This window comes from Neurospora hispaniola, assembly GCF_033458365.1.
Source record: "Neurospora hispaniola strain FGSC 10403 chromosome Unknown B0T23scaffold_8, whole genome shotgun sequence".
In the NCBI taxonomy this organism is placed as follows: domain Eukaryota; kingdom Fungi; phylum Ascomycota; class Sordariomycetes; order Sordariales; family Sordariaceae; genus Neurospora; species Neurospora hispaniola.
In genome coordinates, this window is record NW_026944413.1 from 755,918 (window position 1) to 772,622 (window position 16,705).

Genomic DNA, 16,705 nt, shown 5'->3' on the forward strand with positions numbered 1-16,705 from the left:
CTTGTTGATACACTACTAGTACCGTAAGCTGTAAGAATGACACCTCATCAGCAACATCAATCTTGTCACCTGGACTCTTTAGACTAACTGTTGGATGAACCAGCCAGGGCAGTTTGAGTTTGCAGCTTGCTCTCGTCCCATCTTGGTTGACATCGTGACATACTTCGATCTAGCCGCGCTTGCATGAACTGTTCCGCTTGTGTGTACCTTGACCCCTGGTTTGTCCACCTCCTCCACTTGACTATTAAAAGACCCATAATCTTTCTCTTGGAAAGGTACACCTTGAGTCTTGGGAAACCGTAGTCACAAGGAAGAGCTTACCATCCATCCTGACTTGCGCAGACAGAGCACCACACCGCCGGTACAGCCCTCCTTCCGTTCACTTCGGCGCATAGAGGTACCATATCATCCGCACCAGGACAGAAATCTGAAGCTCTTATATACCCACCAAATGCACTCTGCACTTGCGTCCCCCTAGTTGGCCAGCTTTGAATATAACTCTCGACTTTCACCCAAACCTAGATAAATCATCCACCATATCATTCAATCTCACGGCGAAGCTCTATCCAGGACATCGACCGTATCACCTATCCTCGAAGTATACTGTTGTCAACACTAGCACACCATCACCAACGCTAAGCGAGACCAATGCCGCAAATTCAATTACGCCTCAGGACCCCCAGCGGCCAAACCCGCCTCGAAGTCGACGACGAGTCCATCTTGGAAGACCTGGTGGTACAGATAAGGACGGCCACCAAGATCGACAAGTTCTCGTTGAAATATGGCTACCCCCTAAAAGATCTCGATATCAGCGATGAAGCACAGAAAGTCGTCCCTCTCAAGGACCTCAAGCTGCGCGGAGAGACAATTGTCGTGGCTCCTCTGGAAAGCGCTGCTTCATTACCTGCGGCAGAGCCAGAAAAGCCCAAGTTTACACCAAAGGGCATCGAGCCGGACGAGACGTCCATTGAGTGGCCTGAAAGAGGCGGATATCTTGGTGAGCGCTCACTCTACAAGCAAATTTTGGTTACCATATATGATTGTTCGTATGACATGCGATGAGTGTATTCTGACTGAGAAACCTGTCCTGCACAACACAGTCCTCCGCGTAATGCCCGATGACAACAGCTGCATGTGTAAGTTTCACCACCCTTCACACCCATTCATAACCCATCTCACAACCGCCCGTCCGCCCCCTTGCGCACGCACTCACTCACTCACTCTCTCATCCCATTCATCCCACTCATTCACTCGCTCACTTTCTCACCTCTGACAACAATAACAGTCACAGCAGTAGGCGGCGCCCTCTCCATCGCCAACCCGTCCGCCGTCCTTCGTTGCCAAGTATCCGACTACATCCTCTCCCACCCCACCGAGTACACGGCCGCGATCCTTGGCTCCCCGCCTTCGGTCTACGCCTCCCGCATGCTGCAGTCAGACGTCTGGGGCGGCGCCATTGAGCTGTCCATCCTCTCGGACATTTACAACATTGAAATCTCGTCTATCGACGTCAAGTCCCTCCGAGTTGACCGGTTCGGCGAGGGCAAGAGCCTGAGAATCCTGATTCTCTACTCGGGCATCCACTACGACCGCATCGCCTTTGCCATGGATCTGAGTTATCCCGTCGAGGTGGACGTGACGAAGTGGAGCACGGAGGACGAGGAGGTGTTGGATAAGGCGAGAAAGTTGGCGGAGCAGCTGCAGCGGATGCATTATTATACGGACACGACGGATTTTGTGATCAAGTGTGAGATGGATGGGTGTGGATGGATTGGACAGGGGACGAAGGATGCGGCGAAGCATGAGAGGGAGACGGGGCATGGGAGGTTTGGGGAGATGGAGATTAAGTGAGGATGAGCAGGGAGGAAGGAAAAAAGATAGAAGCGAAAATGGACAAAGGACGGGGCAAGAAAGGTGAAGGGGATGATGGGAGGGGGGCGATGTGAACAACGCGGGAACTCGCCTGGTTAGGCGGTCGGAAGCCGAATGTTGAGTGTCTCCAAGGGGTTCATATATACAATCGCACTTGTACCTGCGTCTCGTACATAATGATATGCCGATTAACATTTTCAATTATTGCATGTATGTTCCTGGTGGTATACATAGTACTCCCCATCCTCCATCTACGCGGCGCCATGCCATGTCCGTTGGTGCACGTCCTGCCGCCCGGTTCGGATCCCGCACCAACGTCACACAGAGTGGAGACCCGAGAATCCGGGGAAACGGCGGGGGTGCCTACGGTCGGTGTGCGCCGCCGGGGGACCCACTATTCGATGCTACGTACTGTGTCGAATCCTTCCATCTCCGGGCGTGAAAATGGTCACAAAGAAAAAAAAGAATCCTAGACTCTCATATTTTTTATCTCAAGTCGTGTTCAGTCGGTCCAGCGAAGTTTAATTTGTGGAGACCAGGTCAAAGGAACGCAGCTGTTACATACCTACCTTATCAACCGGACCGGACAGGAGGCCGAGCCCAGAATTCGTCACGGGTACCTCGGCATCTCTCCAGCTAGGTATCTCTACTAGGGTAGGACCTGTTTGGCCTAACACCAACGGGAGTGCCTACGACATTCCATGTCACCAACTTCACGCTCAAACATCTGGATGTTGGATTTGGTTCCTGGTGTTGAAATCAAGCTCTGACGAGCGACAGCCAATCGGATCACCACCGTCCCAGACAGACAGCCAGAAACCAAAGCCCCGAGCGCGGAACTGAAGCTGAAGCGCTGCAGGCCAGGTGTCCCGCGCAGTGAGCCCAGTGTTTCAGGACACACGATTGGCTAGACCTCGGCCCTACGGCGGCAGTGGTATGGTACACAGCGCACCATGTCCGCCGACTTCTGGGCCGGATACGTCTCCGGCGCCATAGGCATCGTCATCGGCAACCCGCTTGACATTCTCAAGGTCCGCCTCCAAGCCGGCGGCTCTTCCTCGTCGTCTTCCCCCTCTTCTTCCCTACCCACCCCAATCCCAAACTCAACCCCGTCACCACCACCCACCTCAGGCACACCAACAACAACCTCGTGGATCCGGCCCTTCCTCAGGGGCACTGCTGCCCCGGTCCTCGGCTACGGCGCCCTCAACGCGCTCTTATTCGTCTCCTACAACAGAACCGAATCAGCCATCAACCACTTTGTTTTCGGAATCGACCCCTCTCTGCCTTTACAAACGGGGGTCAACCTCTGGAGTACCTGGATCGCGGGCGCCGTAGGCGGGTTGGCTACGTGGGTGGTGAGCACGCCTACCGAGTTGATCAAGTGTCGGGTTCAACTTGCAGAGGAGCAGCAGGGGCAAAGATCGAGGGGGACCCAAGGTAGTAGTAGTAGGGGGGGAATAGGAATAGTAGGAACTGAGAAAGGGTCATCGTCATGGCAAGTAACCAAACACGTCCTTCGCACCCAAGGAATCAAAGGCCTTTACTTTGGCGGGGCGGTGACGGCGCTGAGGGATAGTATCGGGTACGGTTTCTATTTTTGGAGTTATGAGTTGAGTTCGAGATGGATGGTGGCTGCTGCTTCTTCTTCTTCTTCTTCTTCTTCTTCTTCTTCTTCTTCTTCTTCTTCTTCTTCTTCTTCTTCTTCCTCTTCCTCTTCTTCTCAGGCCGGAGGTATCTTGACCTCCGAAGCAGCCCGCGTCCTTCTCTGCGGTGGACTGGCGGGAATCATCACTTGGGCGAGCATTTTCCCCCTGGACGTGATCAAGACACGGGTTCAGACCCAGGGGATCCTTCCACTTCCAGCTTCGGGTTCGGGTGTTATCGAAACCCAAGGGGAGCAAACTGCACTCTTGGACAGAACGGCGAGCCGGCGGAAGCAAAGGCCATTGGGAGCTTGGGAAATCGCCAAGCTGACCTACAGAGAGGGCGGGGTCAAGCCGTTCTTTAGGGGGTTGGCGGTCTGTAGTGTCAGGGCTTTCATCGTCAATGCTGTGCAGTGGGCAATGTATGAGTGGATCATGACGGAACTTGGGCAGGGCAGGAGGGCGAAGGCATCGGGCACCGGTGGTGTCGAACCGGGAACTTTGGGAAGCGGCGAGCTTGCTGGGATGGGTGCTGCTTGAGGTGCAGTGGACTGCAATTCTTTGCTAGCAACGACGTACAATACACGCTGCCTTCATTTAGCGGAAAGAGATCAGGGTCAATGCTGTGTAATGACCAACTGGATATTCTTTTTCTTCTTTTCTTTTGATGGAAATACACCTAAGGCCATCACGTCAACAATGGCCCCATCACCTCTGTTAGTGGCCGTCATAAATCAGATGGAAAGGGAATGTCGATTCCCCTTCAGCCAAGCAGCCGTAACGTTCCTACCAAGCATGTACAGTCAAACAGTAGGACATCAGGCAAAATATCTGACGGGATCAAAGATTGTACAGAACTGAAAAGAACTCGATTCTCCAGGATAACAGATTGACTAAAACCGTTTATTTGGGGGCGGCTGCGTTATATTCACCTCTCCGTACCAGGGCAGTCCTGAACTCCTTCTGCGTCAGCCATCGTCGTGATCGCTTCCTTCTACCGCACATGGCGTGCATTCGACTATATAGACCAGTGCCTTCTCCAATTTAGGTCGTGCAGGTAAGCATGATGCAGGCCTTTAGCAACCAGTCCCGACAGTAGAACGCCCACACATCGTTACCATCTTGCACAGGTCGTGTTACTTAATTGTACTTGTTTTTCCTCATTGCAAGTCGCTATCGTATCTCTCCCACTGTGCCCGGAATAAAGAGGACTACAACTCATTTCTAAGCGAGCGGGAGTTCACGCGAACATAGTTGCGGCAGCTCCTGCCCCCCATCTAACAGTCTCGCTGAGCTGACCAAAGTAAACCAGCAAACAGGTCACCTATTTAAACATACACGCACAACTCCGCCAACTCCCTGCAAACTCAACGCAATGATCCTGGAGCTACAGGCTGGGTATCAGATCCTACCAGCATTATCGACGCGAAGGTAGGAGAAGCGCGCACACCGCGACCTTACATCACAACCTATTTGTAACCCTTATTAGAATCCGTTCAAAAGAAAAGAGGAAAGCAAAAGTCAGGAGAAGTGCACTTACGCAGTCGCTGTCGTTTTTCCCCTGCGGGATGCCCATCTCCTCAAAAGTAGCCGGTCCGTTTCCGACAGTCTTGCCATCGGGATGCTCAATGTTGGATTTCCCACCAGCGCCCCCGTGCCCCGGCAGCCTTGTCGTACTGGCTGCACTCGGCGTCGGACTCGCGGAAGGCCCAGGGCTATGGGTAGGTTTACTATGTGGGTGAGGCGGTTGGTGTTGCTGTACTGGCGGTGCGCTTGCTATCCTTCCGATTCCAGCTCCAGATGGACCTTGGCCTCCATTCGAACCCGGTCTGCCTCCCGTAGCTAGACTGTCCAATCTATCTGGCCTTGGCATGGGACCACCGTTCCCGGGAGTCGGAGTGCCGGTCGGGAACCGCCCAGGCATAGGAGGAGCACCCTGCCCATGACCGTAAGCATCGCTGTTTGGTCTGCTGCTGTTTGTCCTAGAGCCATAGCCTGGTTGCGCGCCACCACTCATCACGGGCGGAAGGCCTGGACTCTGTTGAGGACTATGCATGGCACCTCCAACCTGCTGAGCCGGAGGATAATTGCCAGCATTCGGATTGGGCTTCTGCAGTCTTTGTCTCATGGGATCGCCAATGGGTGCAGCGGAGGGCGGAATGCCGGGACCAGCACCTCCACTCATCCGCTGTGGCGAGGGTCCGGGACCGACATCATGCGGAGGACGATAGCTGTTTTGTCTGTAATCAGGTCGAGGGCCGGAGCCAGGGCCAGGGCCAGGACCGGGACTGGGCTGTCTATATCCAGGTGAGACTTGTGGTTCCCAAGCACCAACTGCCCCGGGAGGAACTCGGCCTCGGGGCCCGGGGCCTTGTGGTGCAGAAGAACCGTTGGCTGAGTTAGGCCGGATCCCGAAAGCGCTCATTGGCCGGTCGGCATGTGGACCACCCGAGCTTGATGACGGGCGGATTCCCGGGTTGAAATGAGGTGCTAGGGGTTTCGCAGACAGATAGTTCTGCTGCATGTGTGGTGGAGGAGACGGGTGACGCATATCGTCTTCCGGATACGGTGCGGTGTTAGTACGCGCTCTGAGCGGCGGAGGCCTAGTGTCCTCGGGATACGGTGCCGTGGACTTGGACCGCAAGGTCAGGTTCAGGTTCAGGTTCGGGTTCGAATCAAAATTGACCGTAAAGGCAGGCGGTCTATTCGCGTTTCGTGTAGGATCCGGAAAGTCAATCTGATCATGGCCGATTGCCGATCCCTGAGACGCTTTGACAGGAACTGGAGGCACGTTGTCGCCGGGATCACCCTCACTCAGGGTAGGCAACACTTCCGTGGGTCTTGAGAACCGCTCAGGGCGCTTGCCGCGCTGCGAGCCGTGCTGAGACTTGATACGCGTAAGTGTGGTTGTTTCGTGGTCCTGCTTCGTCAGCGTCTTGGACTGGCTCAGTGAATCCAATCTGGTCATGGCATCCTTGTTTCCATGCTCCGCCGCCTTTTCGTACCACTTTCGTGCCTCGATGACATTCTTTTGTACATGAATACCTATTTCATGATAGTATCCCATGGCAAACTCGCCTGTCGCTAAGCCGGCGTTGGCTGCATCCAGAGCGTACTTATACGCGAGTGCCTCATTTTTGGAAAAGGCACCCTCGAAGCCGAACAAAAACCACCTGCTAACACCCAACGCAGCTTCGCTTTGTCCCTGGCGGGCAGCAAGGCCGTAGTAGTGAAGGGAGTAGGTTGGATTGAAGTCGCACCCGAGCTGACTGAGTTCATACGCCTGACCCATCTTTAGCTGTGCCTTGGGAAAGCCGAGGTATGCCGCCTTCTCGATATACTGGCGAGCGACGACCAAATCAAACGGGAGAATGTCTTCGGGAATGGTAATGTCGGGAAGCTCTCGGGAAAGAAGCAAGCCGTACACATAAGCGCCCTGCGGAGAGTCCTCATCGGCCGTGTCGGCTGCAAGCTGGATCATGTCGAGGCCCTGCAGAATATCCTTGTGGAAGCCGTGCTGGCCCATGAGGTGTATCATGCCTAATCGGTAGTTGGAGGCGGTATCCTTCATCCTCACGCCGGCCTCGTAGTGCTTGATGGCGTTGGGGATGTCGTTGGAGTTTTCGTAGAGCATGCCCATGCGGTATTCGGCCCTCCCGTATCCGTTCTCTGCCGCCCTCTTGTAGTGGGCGTAGGCTTCCCGCTTGTTCTCGCGATATCCAAACTTGCCGAACTCCAGCCATTTTCCCTTCATAAAGTTCGCCTCGGGATGATCTTGGCTTGCCAGGTACTCGATGATGTTGAGAGCGTCGACGCGCAATTCGTGCTCTGTCGTAGGCGTCGATGGCCGTTCCCTTCCCTTCCCGTCACGCCTCCAGTCTCTGGCGGCGGCCTCCTGGGCTATGTCGACCCAAATCAACGAGTCGCGCGCCCATGTCACCTGCATCGAGACATTGTTGGAGTGAAGGACCAGGGTGCGGGCCTGGTAGAGGATCTCTTCCTTCTCCTCGTCGCTCGGAGGGATGTTCTCGCCCTTGACCTTGGGGAAAGGGGAGAACGAGGGTGCGTCCATGGCTGTTGACCGGGCGCCGGAGCGTTGTTGGAAAGGCTTGAACCTGTTTGTTGCCCACCAAGGTTGGGCAAGCCGTCAGCAGCAGGTCACCTTGCATTTATAGATTGCGGTATACAGCGCATCGACATGTGCCATACGCGCATAAACGCCCCACCCGAACGGAGGGATCCTGGAACTCCCCCTCTGCTGGAAGCCAGCGTACCGGTATGGACCCCCTCCCCTGGACAGGTCGGTCGGTGTGATTCAGGGTCGGGTATAGACTTACGTCTTTTCGTCTTGTCGTTGGTCCCTGTTCTTCGCACTACCGGTGGTGCCGTTGTTCTTTTGAGGATCGACTTCACGAGCTTCGAGTTCCATGCGTTGGATGTCCTTTTGCATGTTCTGAGGCACCTCTGGCATTACCCTGTAGAAACACATCGCAACATGTCCGTTAGCCTCTCAGCGCTCGCCGTTCAGCGGCTCAGCCCTCCACTCAGCCCTTTTCCACCTGCTGGCGGAGCCTTGTAGCAGATTCGTCATTTCGCAAGCCATGCAACTCCGGTCCAATATTACTATGTAGATCGGACCCGACGGCGCAAAATGTAGTTGATAATTTGCGCTCAAATTGACGAGGCACTTGTAGGGCGGGCAAGAAAGTGGCTTACCGTTGCGGGGCTGGTGCGACAACTTCGGGCATGAAGTAGTCATCATAGCCTCCAGGGACAAACGTTGCGCCCAAGGTAGGCATTTCGGGGGAGTCTTTTTCTGTAAATAGGGCCAGGGGCAACAGTGGTGACAATGGCTCCAATGGCTTGGCCGCGACTGTATAAGTTCCCGAAAACGTAGGTATTCGTCAGCACATCCGCCCACTATGTCCAGAATGTCCGGTCTGACAACTTTAACAGTAAATCCCGTCCAAAAGCATACAGTAGTAGTAGTGTGAGCAGCGGCTCCCCCACTTCCGGTGTCGTGGTAGAAATGTAAGGTATGTAGAGGTATGTAGCGTAGTGGGTTCAAGCTTTGTCGTTATGACGGCCGCAAAGAGAGAAAGGGAGAGAGGGGTTGCGGGGACGTTTGCAGGGGAACTTTAGCAAGTCAGGAGGGGCGCCAAGTTGAAGCTTCGGTGTACTATATGGTAGTCTTCCACTACTTGTACAGGTAGACGTGGGATGCTGCGATTGTATTGGTCTCGTCCGGTGTCTTTGATGATGTCGATGGTTGCGATGACTGAAAAAGTCAAAGAAAAGAGAAGCTTGGTATGTCGAGAACGGAGGAGAATGCTTCCTATACGAAAGCAAGCAAGTCTCAAGAAAAAAGGTCTCTTGTCTCGAAGGGAGCGCCCGTGATCTCTCGACAGCTCGGCACAGCCAGGCAGGGCGACCCGCATAATAAAATGGAATGGCACGGAGCAAGGTGAGGTAGGGTACCCATAACTTCAACAAAGCAAGGGTGAAGGTCTCGAAGAGCTTGCTTGGCTTACGCCCCTTGGGACAGGCAATATGCAGTTCCAGAGTGCTCTATGGGTGATGGTGTGTGTAGCGAGTGTATGTTGCGGATGCCAAATCCGGGTCTCGCACGGGATGCGACCAACGTCCAATTTCATGGCCCAGCGGACCAGCCCAAATCCAGCGGCAACAGTGTGGCTTGGTGCCTGACTCTATTTTTGAATCGCCTCCTAGAGTGTATCGAGAGTGAAGATGGTAGTGTTGGTTGCGGATTTTGAACACCTTCATATCTCCCACTGCCTCGCCTGGTTTGCTCGCAACTGGAGAAGAGCCTCAACTCAACTCTGGAGCGAGGTGTATAAGCAGTGTACTGTGCCATGTACATACGGCGATAGAGTGACTCTGCCCTGCTGTGCCTCTGTCGATGGCAACTTGGCGGCCGCTGGGAGTTTGTGCTCGACGCTCTCGGCCCCTGACTGGTCAAGTGCGTCGAATATTCGGTGCATGTGAGACCTCCACATTCCCATAGTTACAAGTAGGTAGTACCCAGTGCCAGTCCGAACACCCACGCTTGTTGTCCGCCCTCATAGACATGACGGATGCAAACACTATAAGAATAGCGCTCCAAGGCGAGTATCTACATACCTTTTGAGCGCGAGGCTTTGACGTTAGCCTCCTGGAGGGTTAAAGTCTGTTTTGTCCGGGACGTCATCGTGATCGTGGACCTCTGCGTTTGAAGCGCCACTGTCGACGGTAGGTAGGTAGTTCTGACAGGAAGCAAGATCTAGGTTGTAGTAGAGTGGAAGCAACAAAGAAGAGAAAACCTGTAAGGAGGAGCGAGTAAAGATATCGAGGTTGTGGATCTAGGTCTCGAAGTAGGAGGTCGTGTCCAGGGATGACATTCTGGAACATTACTAGTCGAGGGGAGTTCACATCATGTTTTAGATCGTGCAAGTTGAACAAACCAAGTCAAGTTCACCGGAAGAAATTTCCAGCTCTCTTCATCCTTTTCGGGCAAGTGCGCATCTCGTCAACCGCATCAGTCAGCATCGATTCCCTTGGATTACATGCCACAAGCCCTGTGAGCGGAACTGGAGGCGTAACACGACCCCGTTGAGTGAGACTCGTTCGTGCCTTCTGCGCAAAAGAGTGTACAAGTACACTAGTGTAAAATGGCCATCAAGGTACAGGAACTACCTAAGTAAAAAGCCGCTATCACAACACGCTATCGATAAGCTATTCCACCGAGAAGGAACAAACCCGTGCACGAGCCAGCTGCTCCAATCACCTGCAGCTGGCGGGGTCGTGGAGCTCGACCCAGCACTCAGTGGGCGCATGCCAAGCAAGCTGGCTACAGTACAGCTCCCACTTACCAAAACGTCACCCCGTCAGCCTGCCGCCGTGACGTCCCCGGGCAAGACAGCAGCATCCAACCGTCAGCCTCGACACCAAACTACGTACCTACATCCACTGCCTCGTTTCCCAATACAAGCCAAGATCACTGTACCAACAAACTCGACGACAAACCAGACAACATCGCCGGTCTACCTAGTACCACAACAATATCAACTCGGAATCAGAATACGCATACGCGACGCATTTACCCAACCGTCACATCCATTTGCCGCCCGCGATAGCTTCAAAAACCACCTCGAAGCTAGAACATCAAACGAACCTCGACTTGCCGCACCCTCAGATCACCACCACATCACCACAGCCAGACACCACCACCACCCAACATGGCAGAACGACAACTCACCCAAATCCTCACCCAACTCCAGACCTCGGCCTCCTCCCTCTCCTACACCGACTCCTCCGCCCTCCTCTCCAAAGCCAAGCTCTTGCTTCTCCAACTCAACGCGCTGACCCCGACCGCGCCCGGCTCCGCCTCCAACCCCTCCCTCTTCTCTCTCGCCCGCCAAGTCTACGAGCAAGGTGCCCTGGCCTCGATCCGCGCCAAGAACCCCGACGCCTTTTTGCGCTACGTCAGCCAGCTCCAAGGGTTCTACGAGCTCGAGAGTACTGTCGGTACCGGTGCCGCTGGTGGCAGGATTGCCGGTGCGGACGCAAACAGGGAGGAGAAGAACAAGGTCACGGGCTTGTATTTGCTGCTGCTGTTGACGCAGGGACAGTATGCCGAGTTCCATAGCGAGCTGGAGGCGCTGAGCACGAGGCTGGGTGGCGCCACGCGCGAGCTGGAGGCGGATAGATATCTCGGGTATCCCATCAAGCTGGAGCGGTGGCTGATGGAGGGGAGCTATGATCGTGTATGGAAGGCAATGAAGAAGGGGGAGGTTCCTTGTGAGGAGTATGGAGTTTTTTCCGAGGTTCGTGGGTTTTCTTTTCTTGCGTCTTGCTTTCTTTACCTTTTCCTCCTAGGTCCTTCTCTCTCGCTCCACCCCCAGCAACGATATCATTCTTGATCATTTAGACCACATTAATCACTAACCACCACACCCTACTGCCAACAGATCCTCACTTTCCAAATCCGCTCCGAAATCGCCTCCTCCTCCGAGCGCGCCTACCCCTCGCTTCCCATCTCCTCCACCAAGTCGCTCCTCTTCCTCGAGTCCGAGGGCGAAGTGGTCGAGTTCGCCCGCTCCCGCGGCTGGGTACTCAAGGACGGCCACATCTACTTCCCGTCTGCTGAGCCGACGACGGAGGAGGCCGGTGCCGAGCAGGAGAAGCCCTTCAGCCGGTTGATCATTGAGAATACGCTGGGCTATGCTAGGGAGTTGGAGACGATCGTCTAAACAGTAGAAAAACAACAAAGTGGCTGGCCGGTGTGGCATGGGTTGGGTTGGGTTGGTTTACGCAAGCGTTTTTAAACGATGGTCCTTAGAGGTTTAGCTACATAGGCAGAACAGAGGCCACGTACAGATACACTACTTACCGTTGTGTTCCGTGTGTCGCCTATATGTATACACAAACGTGATGAACAATATCACGGCTTGCGTCTGGCATAGTATTATCTAATCGACAGTTCAGGTGACAACGACTTTTATGTTCGGGTTATAGCACACGAACTTACTTGGTGGCAGGCAGTAATTGTTATGCAACAGGCGCGTCCAAAATGGTTTTGTCTTTCCTTTTCTCTTCTCCCCTGTTCTTCCTGCAGAAGAAAGCAAGAAACGCGATCATTATACCTACTTTAACTGTACTTTAACTACTACTTTACTTGTCATCAAAACCCCCTTCATCGTGCAGCACCCACCGCATACACACCCACCCCTTTTAAGCAAACAGCTTCAGGCCACTACCGTGCTTTCCGACCTCGCAAACCTCGCAGACTGTGCACACCGTGCCCTTGTACTTGGTGTGGTACTTGGCTCCGTCAAATGCGCACTCCTCGTAAGGGGTACCGCTGTAGATGGGCGTGAAGCTGGCAGCGCAGATCTCAAACTCGGCAAACTGATCGAACTCGATCTCCACGGCGTCGTGAGGGTTGCGCTCGCATTGCGCCTTGGTTCTCTTGGCCTGTTATTTTTCAAACATGTCAGTGTCTCTACCCAAAAAACAAAAGGGTAAGGTTATGTAGGTGATCACATACGCTCTCAGTGATCTTGGTGGCTCCTCCGTTGGCCAATATCCTGTTGGCGAAGCTAAGGGCGGAGCTGTAGTTCTTGCTCCGCACAGCCAGGTTCATTGCGTTAAGCAAGGCAAGCTGGCGATGGGGAACCTCGATCTTGGGAATGGTGAAGTAGGCCGACAGTTCCAAGCTCCGCTTCTGGAGCGAGGGATCGCTGTTGACCTGGTCCGGAGAACCGAGTTGCCTGCGGGCCAACTCGATGGACATGGCAACCGAGTACTCGCAGGCTGAAGCGATGAGCTTCTTGGCCTCAGCCACCTCCCCATCACTGCCTACAGCGTTGACAAGGACGGAATGCAGAATGCCCTTGAAGATCTTGACACCATCCTCGAGCTTGTTCGCCCTCATCGCGTCATAACCGCGCTGCAGGTCATTAGAAGCAAGGTACTCGAGGTCCCTAGGGATGATAGGGAGAACCTTCCTGGGATCCGTCTCCTCGGGATTCCTGCGGACGTAGTTGACGAGAGGGTCCAGGCTAGCCGCGGCAGGGAGATAAGTCTTGGATGCCTGGTAAACCTCCAAGAAGCGAGGCTTGAGCGGAGCAAAGTTGACAGCGCCAACCTGGCGGTTGAGCAGCTGCATTGCCGACTCAAAAGAACCACCAGCGACGTGATCAACTGCAAGCGGTGAGTTCCGGGACCACAGATCTGCTTCACTGCTTGCAGCACCGCCGGCATCCGCGCTCTCCACGTTGACGAAGCCCTCCTCGACTTCAGGAACAATGTCATCACCCATGTCCCAGCCCGCAGCATCTTCGTCCTCATCGCCTTCAGCAAGAGCACCGGCCTTCTTGGTCGCAGGCTCATCGGCACCACCCTCTTCAAGACCTAAACCGTTGGGAGCGGCAGAGGGCTGGTCTTCCAGAGACAAGCCCTCAACCTCGCCAAGCAGGGCCTTTTCGAAGAAGGACTGCGAGGCCGCCTTTGTTGGCCAATTAGCCTTGTATGTGGGAACCACGGGCTTGGGCGGAGTAAGGGGTTCACCCAGGGTGGGCATCGAGAGCTGGTCTTCTGTAAGGCCAGTAGCCTCGAAAATTTCCTGGCACTCGTCCTCAAGCCCGTGAGACTTGGCAGTCATGTAGGCCAGGGGGTACAAATCGATTTCCTTGAACATCTGGATTCGGTCCTGGACCTCTCCCAGATAAAGGGCGTTCTGGAATCTCGAAGTGAAGTCACCACGGTGCTCAGCAATCTTGGCCATCCTCGAGAGCTTGTCATGGTCGCCGGTGGTGAGGTAGAGGAACGAAAGCTTGTCAAAGTGTTTGAGCTTCTGGTAGCACATCTCCACGATCTGGTGGTTACCATGGGCGAGGGCCTCCTGGCTAAGTCTCGTCCAGAGCTTGGGCTTGTCCAGTTGCTTGGCCATCTCAACGGCGACCTCGAGATTACCGCACTCAATGGCAAGCTCGAACCTGGTAGTAGGATCCTGGACGAACTGGAGCGCAATCTCAGGATAGCCCTTCTTCTGAAGGTAGGCAATGATTGACTGGCCAACCAAGCTCGAGTTCTGGATAATGTGTAGCATTTCCTCGTAGTTACGCTTGACTAGCGCAAGCTTGAAGCGGTACTCGGTGGGGTCAATCTGCAAAATCTTGGGCTTCGCAGCACGATCAAGGCAGTACACGTTTCTACCCTTGACACGGGTGAGGTAAACAGTCTGGTCGAGGGTACAAACGATGCCGTTATCGCCATTAAGAAGCGTGTACTTGACGTGGTTGAGAGTCGAGTAGAGCAGAACACCGGCGTCATCCCACGCAGCACTCTTGAGACGGATAGTCTCATGTAGAGTGCTAACCTGCTCCAGGGTCTTGGTCACAATTGTCACATTGTGCTTGCTGAGCAGAGCGGCGTAAAGACCATCGTTAGACCAGACAACGTATTTGACGCCAGTTACAGCCAGCTCGGCAGTGCTCTTTCTCTGCTGGATATCGTAGAGGTGAACAGCGGTCGGAGTAATGATGAGGAGGTTGCCGGTGCCGCCAAAGTAGATGTCGGTAGTGCCAACAGGGGGCTTGAACGATCGCGTGGTGTTGTTGGTCAAGTCCTTGATATCGACGGTCTGGGTGGCAGTGTTGAGAACAGCGAAACGGTTGCGAGCCACAAACACAGCGGAGTTGCCCTGGCCCCGCTTGGATTCTGTGGGTTCGATAGCTCCAGAACCATCGCGAGGAAGGGTGATGAGCTCGTACGATCCACCATCCGCCGGGGAAGTGACCAAGATTGACCTCTCCGCGGGGTTGTAGGAGAGCGTTCTTGGGGGCACCCAAGGGCTTCCGAGCTTCTTGAGCGACAAAAGCGTGGGCGATTCGACATTCTTCTGGAAGTCGTACATCTTGACGTGCTTCTCCTTGGTAATGTAAAAGATGTTGTTCTGATAAACGGCAGAAGCGGGCCTCTCGCGCTCGAGCTTGAACACCATAACACCATTGTCGTGACCAGCAGCGAACAAGTTGATTTCCGGATGAGCAGCGATGACCCAGATCCTATCGTTCTCCCGCTTAAAGGTGTTGACTACGGTACGCTTGTTAAGATCCCATACGCGAATCGTCTTGTCCTCGCCGGCCGAAAGGATGAGGTCCTGGTGGGGGTGGAAAAGACAGCCGCTGGCGTTCTGGAAATGGCCGCGGCAGGTATCGACTTCCCACTATGGATGGTTGGTTCAGTCAGCAAGTTGTCATCAGATGCACAAATCCTCACAACACGTACAGCCTTGGTCTCGCTCATGCGCCACAGCTTGATAAGGCGGTCGTCACCGGCGGACACAATCAAGGGCATAGTGGGGTGGAAGGCAACCCAGTTCACACCGCGGTCGTGGCCCTCGAGAACGAACTTGACAACGGCGTCGGTATTGCCGAACATGTCGGTCTGGTTGGCATTGGCGCGAGCAACTTGGTCCTCGAAGGACATGGACGTAGGCGCGGAGTGCTTCTTGCGCAGGCCCGAGACTGTGACAAGACAAAATGGTCAGCCATCCTTGTATTCCGCAGATATCCATGCCATCTTTCCCGGCCAAGGCACCACGTACTATCCCAAACGCGAACAGTCTGGTCGAGGGAGGCGGAAACGATGAGGTCCTCCTTGGGATGGAACTGGGCGCACATGACGTAGTGGTTGTGGCCCGTCATGGTGCAAAGCAGGGAGCGGTTCTGCCAGTTCCATATCCGAATCGTCTGGTCGTCACTAGCACTAACAATCCAAGGAAGCTCGTGGTGGAAGAAGACGGTGCGGATGTAGTCCAAGTGGCCGTTGAGTGTAAAGAGGCAGCGCCGAGTCTGGAGAGACCAGACCTTGATCTTGTAGTCGTCACCGCCAGATACGAAGAGGGGCTGTAACGGATGTGTAAGCTAGTTGTCGATAACTCGGGTTCGGCGCATCGAGGGAACAGGGAGCTCACCTGTGTCTTGTGGAAATCAACGCCGCGGACGGGGCCATCGTGCTCTTCGAATCGGTCAATCAGGGTACCCATGCGGTAGTCCCATAGCTGAATGGTGGAGGAGTGGAGGGAGACGAGAATCCATGGTCTGGAGGCAAGGCCATGTTAGTTTCGCGTTTGGTTTTCTTGACAAGCGTAGACATCAAGACCCAAGGGTTAAGTGACGGGGGAGCTTCTGCTCTTTCGGGGGACGGAGAGGCTGACCGTTTAGGGTGGAAGGCGATGCCCTTTGCTCGCGACGACTTGGACTCGAACTGCGCACAGGGGTAAGGTAAGATGTTAGACACGCTCGAGCTGGGGAGAAGGCGCATGGAGAGTGGACGACAAACAACGTACTTTGGTGAGCATTCCCGAGGAGGCCTGCATCTTGCCAGTGGCTTTAAGGGGAGCACAGCCTAAGCTCCCGGCATCAACGTGGGAAAGGTGGATTAAGTATTTAAGTGGGAGACGGGGGGAATTAGGACGCGATCAGCCGAGACACCGTGAAGTCGCAAAATACTATGGCAGATGGGAATTGCCGTTCGGGGGGTGGGAGGAGGAGGAGGGGTGGCGGCGGCGGCGTGGTGGTGGTGGTTTGGGCGTGGGAGGGATGGGGAATGAACGGAGCCAAAGTGGAAAGGAAGTGTCGAGGTAGGCTGAGTGAGCAGTGTAGGTAGGTCCAGTCGTTCGA

General features: G+C 54.5%; 5 protein-coding genes across 5 annotated transcripts; 3 read left to right on the forward strand and 2 right to left on the reverse strand.

The window, feature by feature from the left end:
• Positions 1–453: 453 nt before the first annotated feature.
• B0T23DRAFT_228133 (uncharacterized protein) lies at positions 454–1,950 on the forward strand. Its single transcript, XM_062833832.1, has 3 exons — positions 454–997; positions 1,101–1,136; positions 1,286–1,950. The coding sequence occupies exons 1-3, from the start codon at positions 649–651 to the stop codon at positions 1,849–1,851; spliced, it is 951 nt and encodes a 316-aa protein (XP_062689099.1). The 5' UTR covers positions 454–648; the 3' UTR covers positions 1,852–1,950.
• Positions 1,951–2,357: 407 nt separating this feature from the next.
• Positions 2,358–4,398, forward strand: B0T23DRAFT_345062 (mitochondrial carrier domain-containing protein). Its single transcript, XM_062835953.1, has one exon. The coding sequence runs from the start codon at positions 2,826–2,828 to the stop codon at positions 4,056–4,058; it is 1,233 nt and encodes a 410-aa protein (XP_062689100.1). The 5' UTR covers positions 2,358–2,825; the 3' UTR covers positions 4,059–4,398.
• Positions 4,399–4,516: 118 nt separating this feature from the next.
• B0T23DRAFT_228182 (uncharacterized protein) lies at positions 4,517–8,331 on the reverse strand. Its single transcript, XM_062833833.1, has 3 exons — positions 7,856–8,331; positions 5,059–7,633; positions 4,517–4,987 (listed from the first exon to the last, which is right to left on the reverse strand). The coding sequence occupies exons 1-3, from the start codon at positions 8,005–8,007 to the stop codon at positions 4,976–4,978; spliced, it is 2,739 nt and encodes a 912-aa protein (XP_062689101.1). The 5' UTR covers positions 8,008–8,331; the 3' UTR covers positions 4,517–4,975.
• A 1,999-nt stretch (positions 8,332–10,330) lies between these two features.
• On the forward strand, positions 10,331–11,767 carry B0T23DRAFT_365145 (SAC3/GANP/Nin1/mts3/eIF-3 p25 family-domain-containing protein; the record flags this gene model as incomplete). The annotated part of the gene is made up of 2 exons (XM_062836358.1): positions 10,331–11,341; positions 11,486–11,767. Exons 1-2 carry the CDS (start codon positions 10,754–10,756, stop codon positions 11,765–11,767), a joined length of 870 nt encoding a protein of 289 aa, XP_062689102.1. The 5' UTR covers positions 10,331–10,753.
• A 269-nt stretch (positions 11,768–12,036) lies between these two features.
• Positions 12,037–16,560, reverse strand: B0T23DRAFT_228242 (coatomer WD associated region-domain-containing protein). Its single transcript, XM_062833834.1, has 7 exons — positions 16,372–16,560; positions 16,240–16,289; positions 15,997–16,123; positions 15,628–15,928; positions 15,309–15,547; positions 12,565–15,246; positions 12,037–12,491 (listed from the first exon to the last, which is right to left on the reverse strand). The coding sequence occupies exons 1-7, from the start codon at positions 16,399–16,401 to the stop codon at positions 12,249–12,251; spliced, it is 3,672 nt and encodes a 1,223-aa protein (XP_062689103.1). The 5' UTR covers positions 16,402–16,560; the 3' UTR covers positions 12,037–12,248.
• Positions 16,561–16,705: the final 145 nt, after the last annotated feature.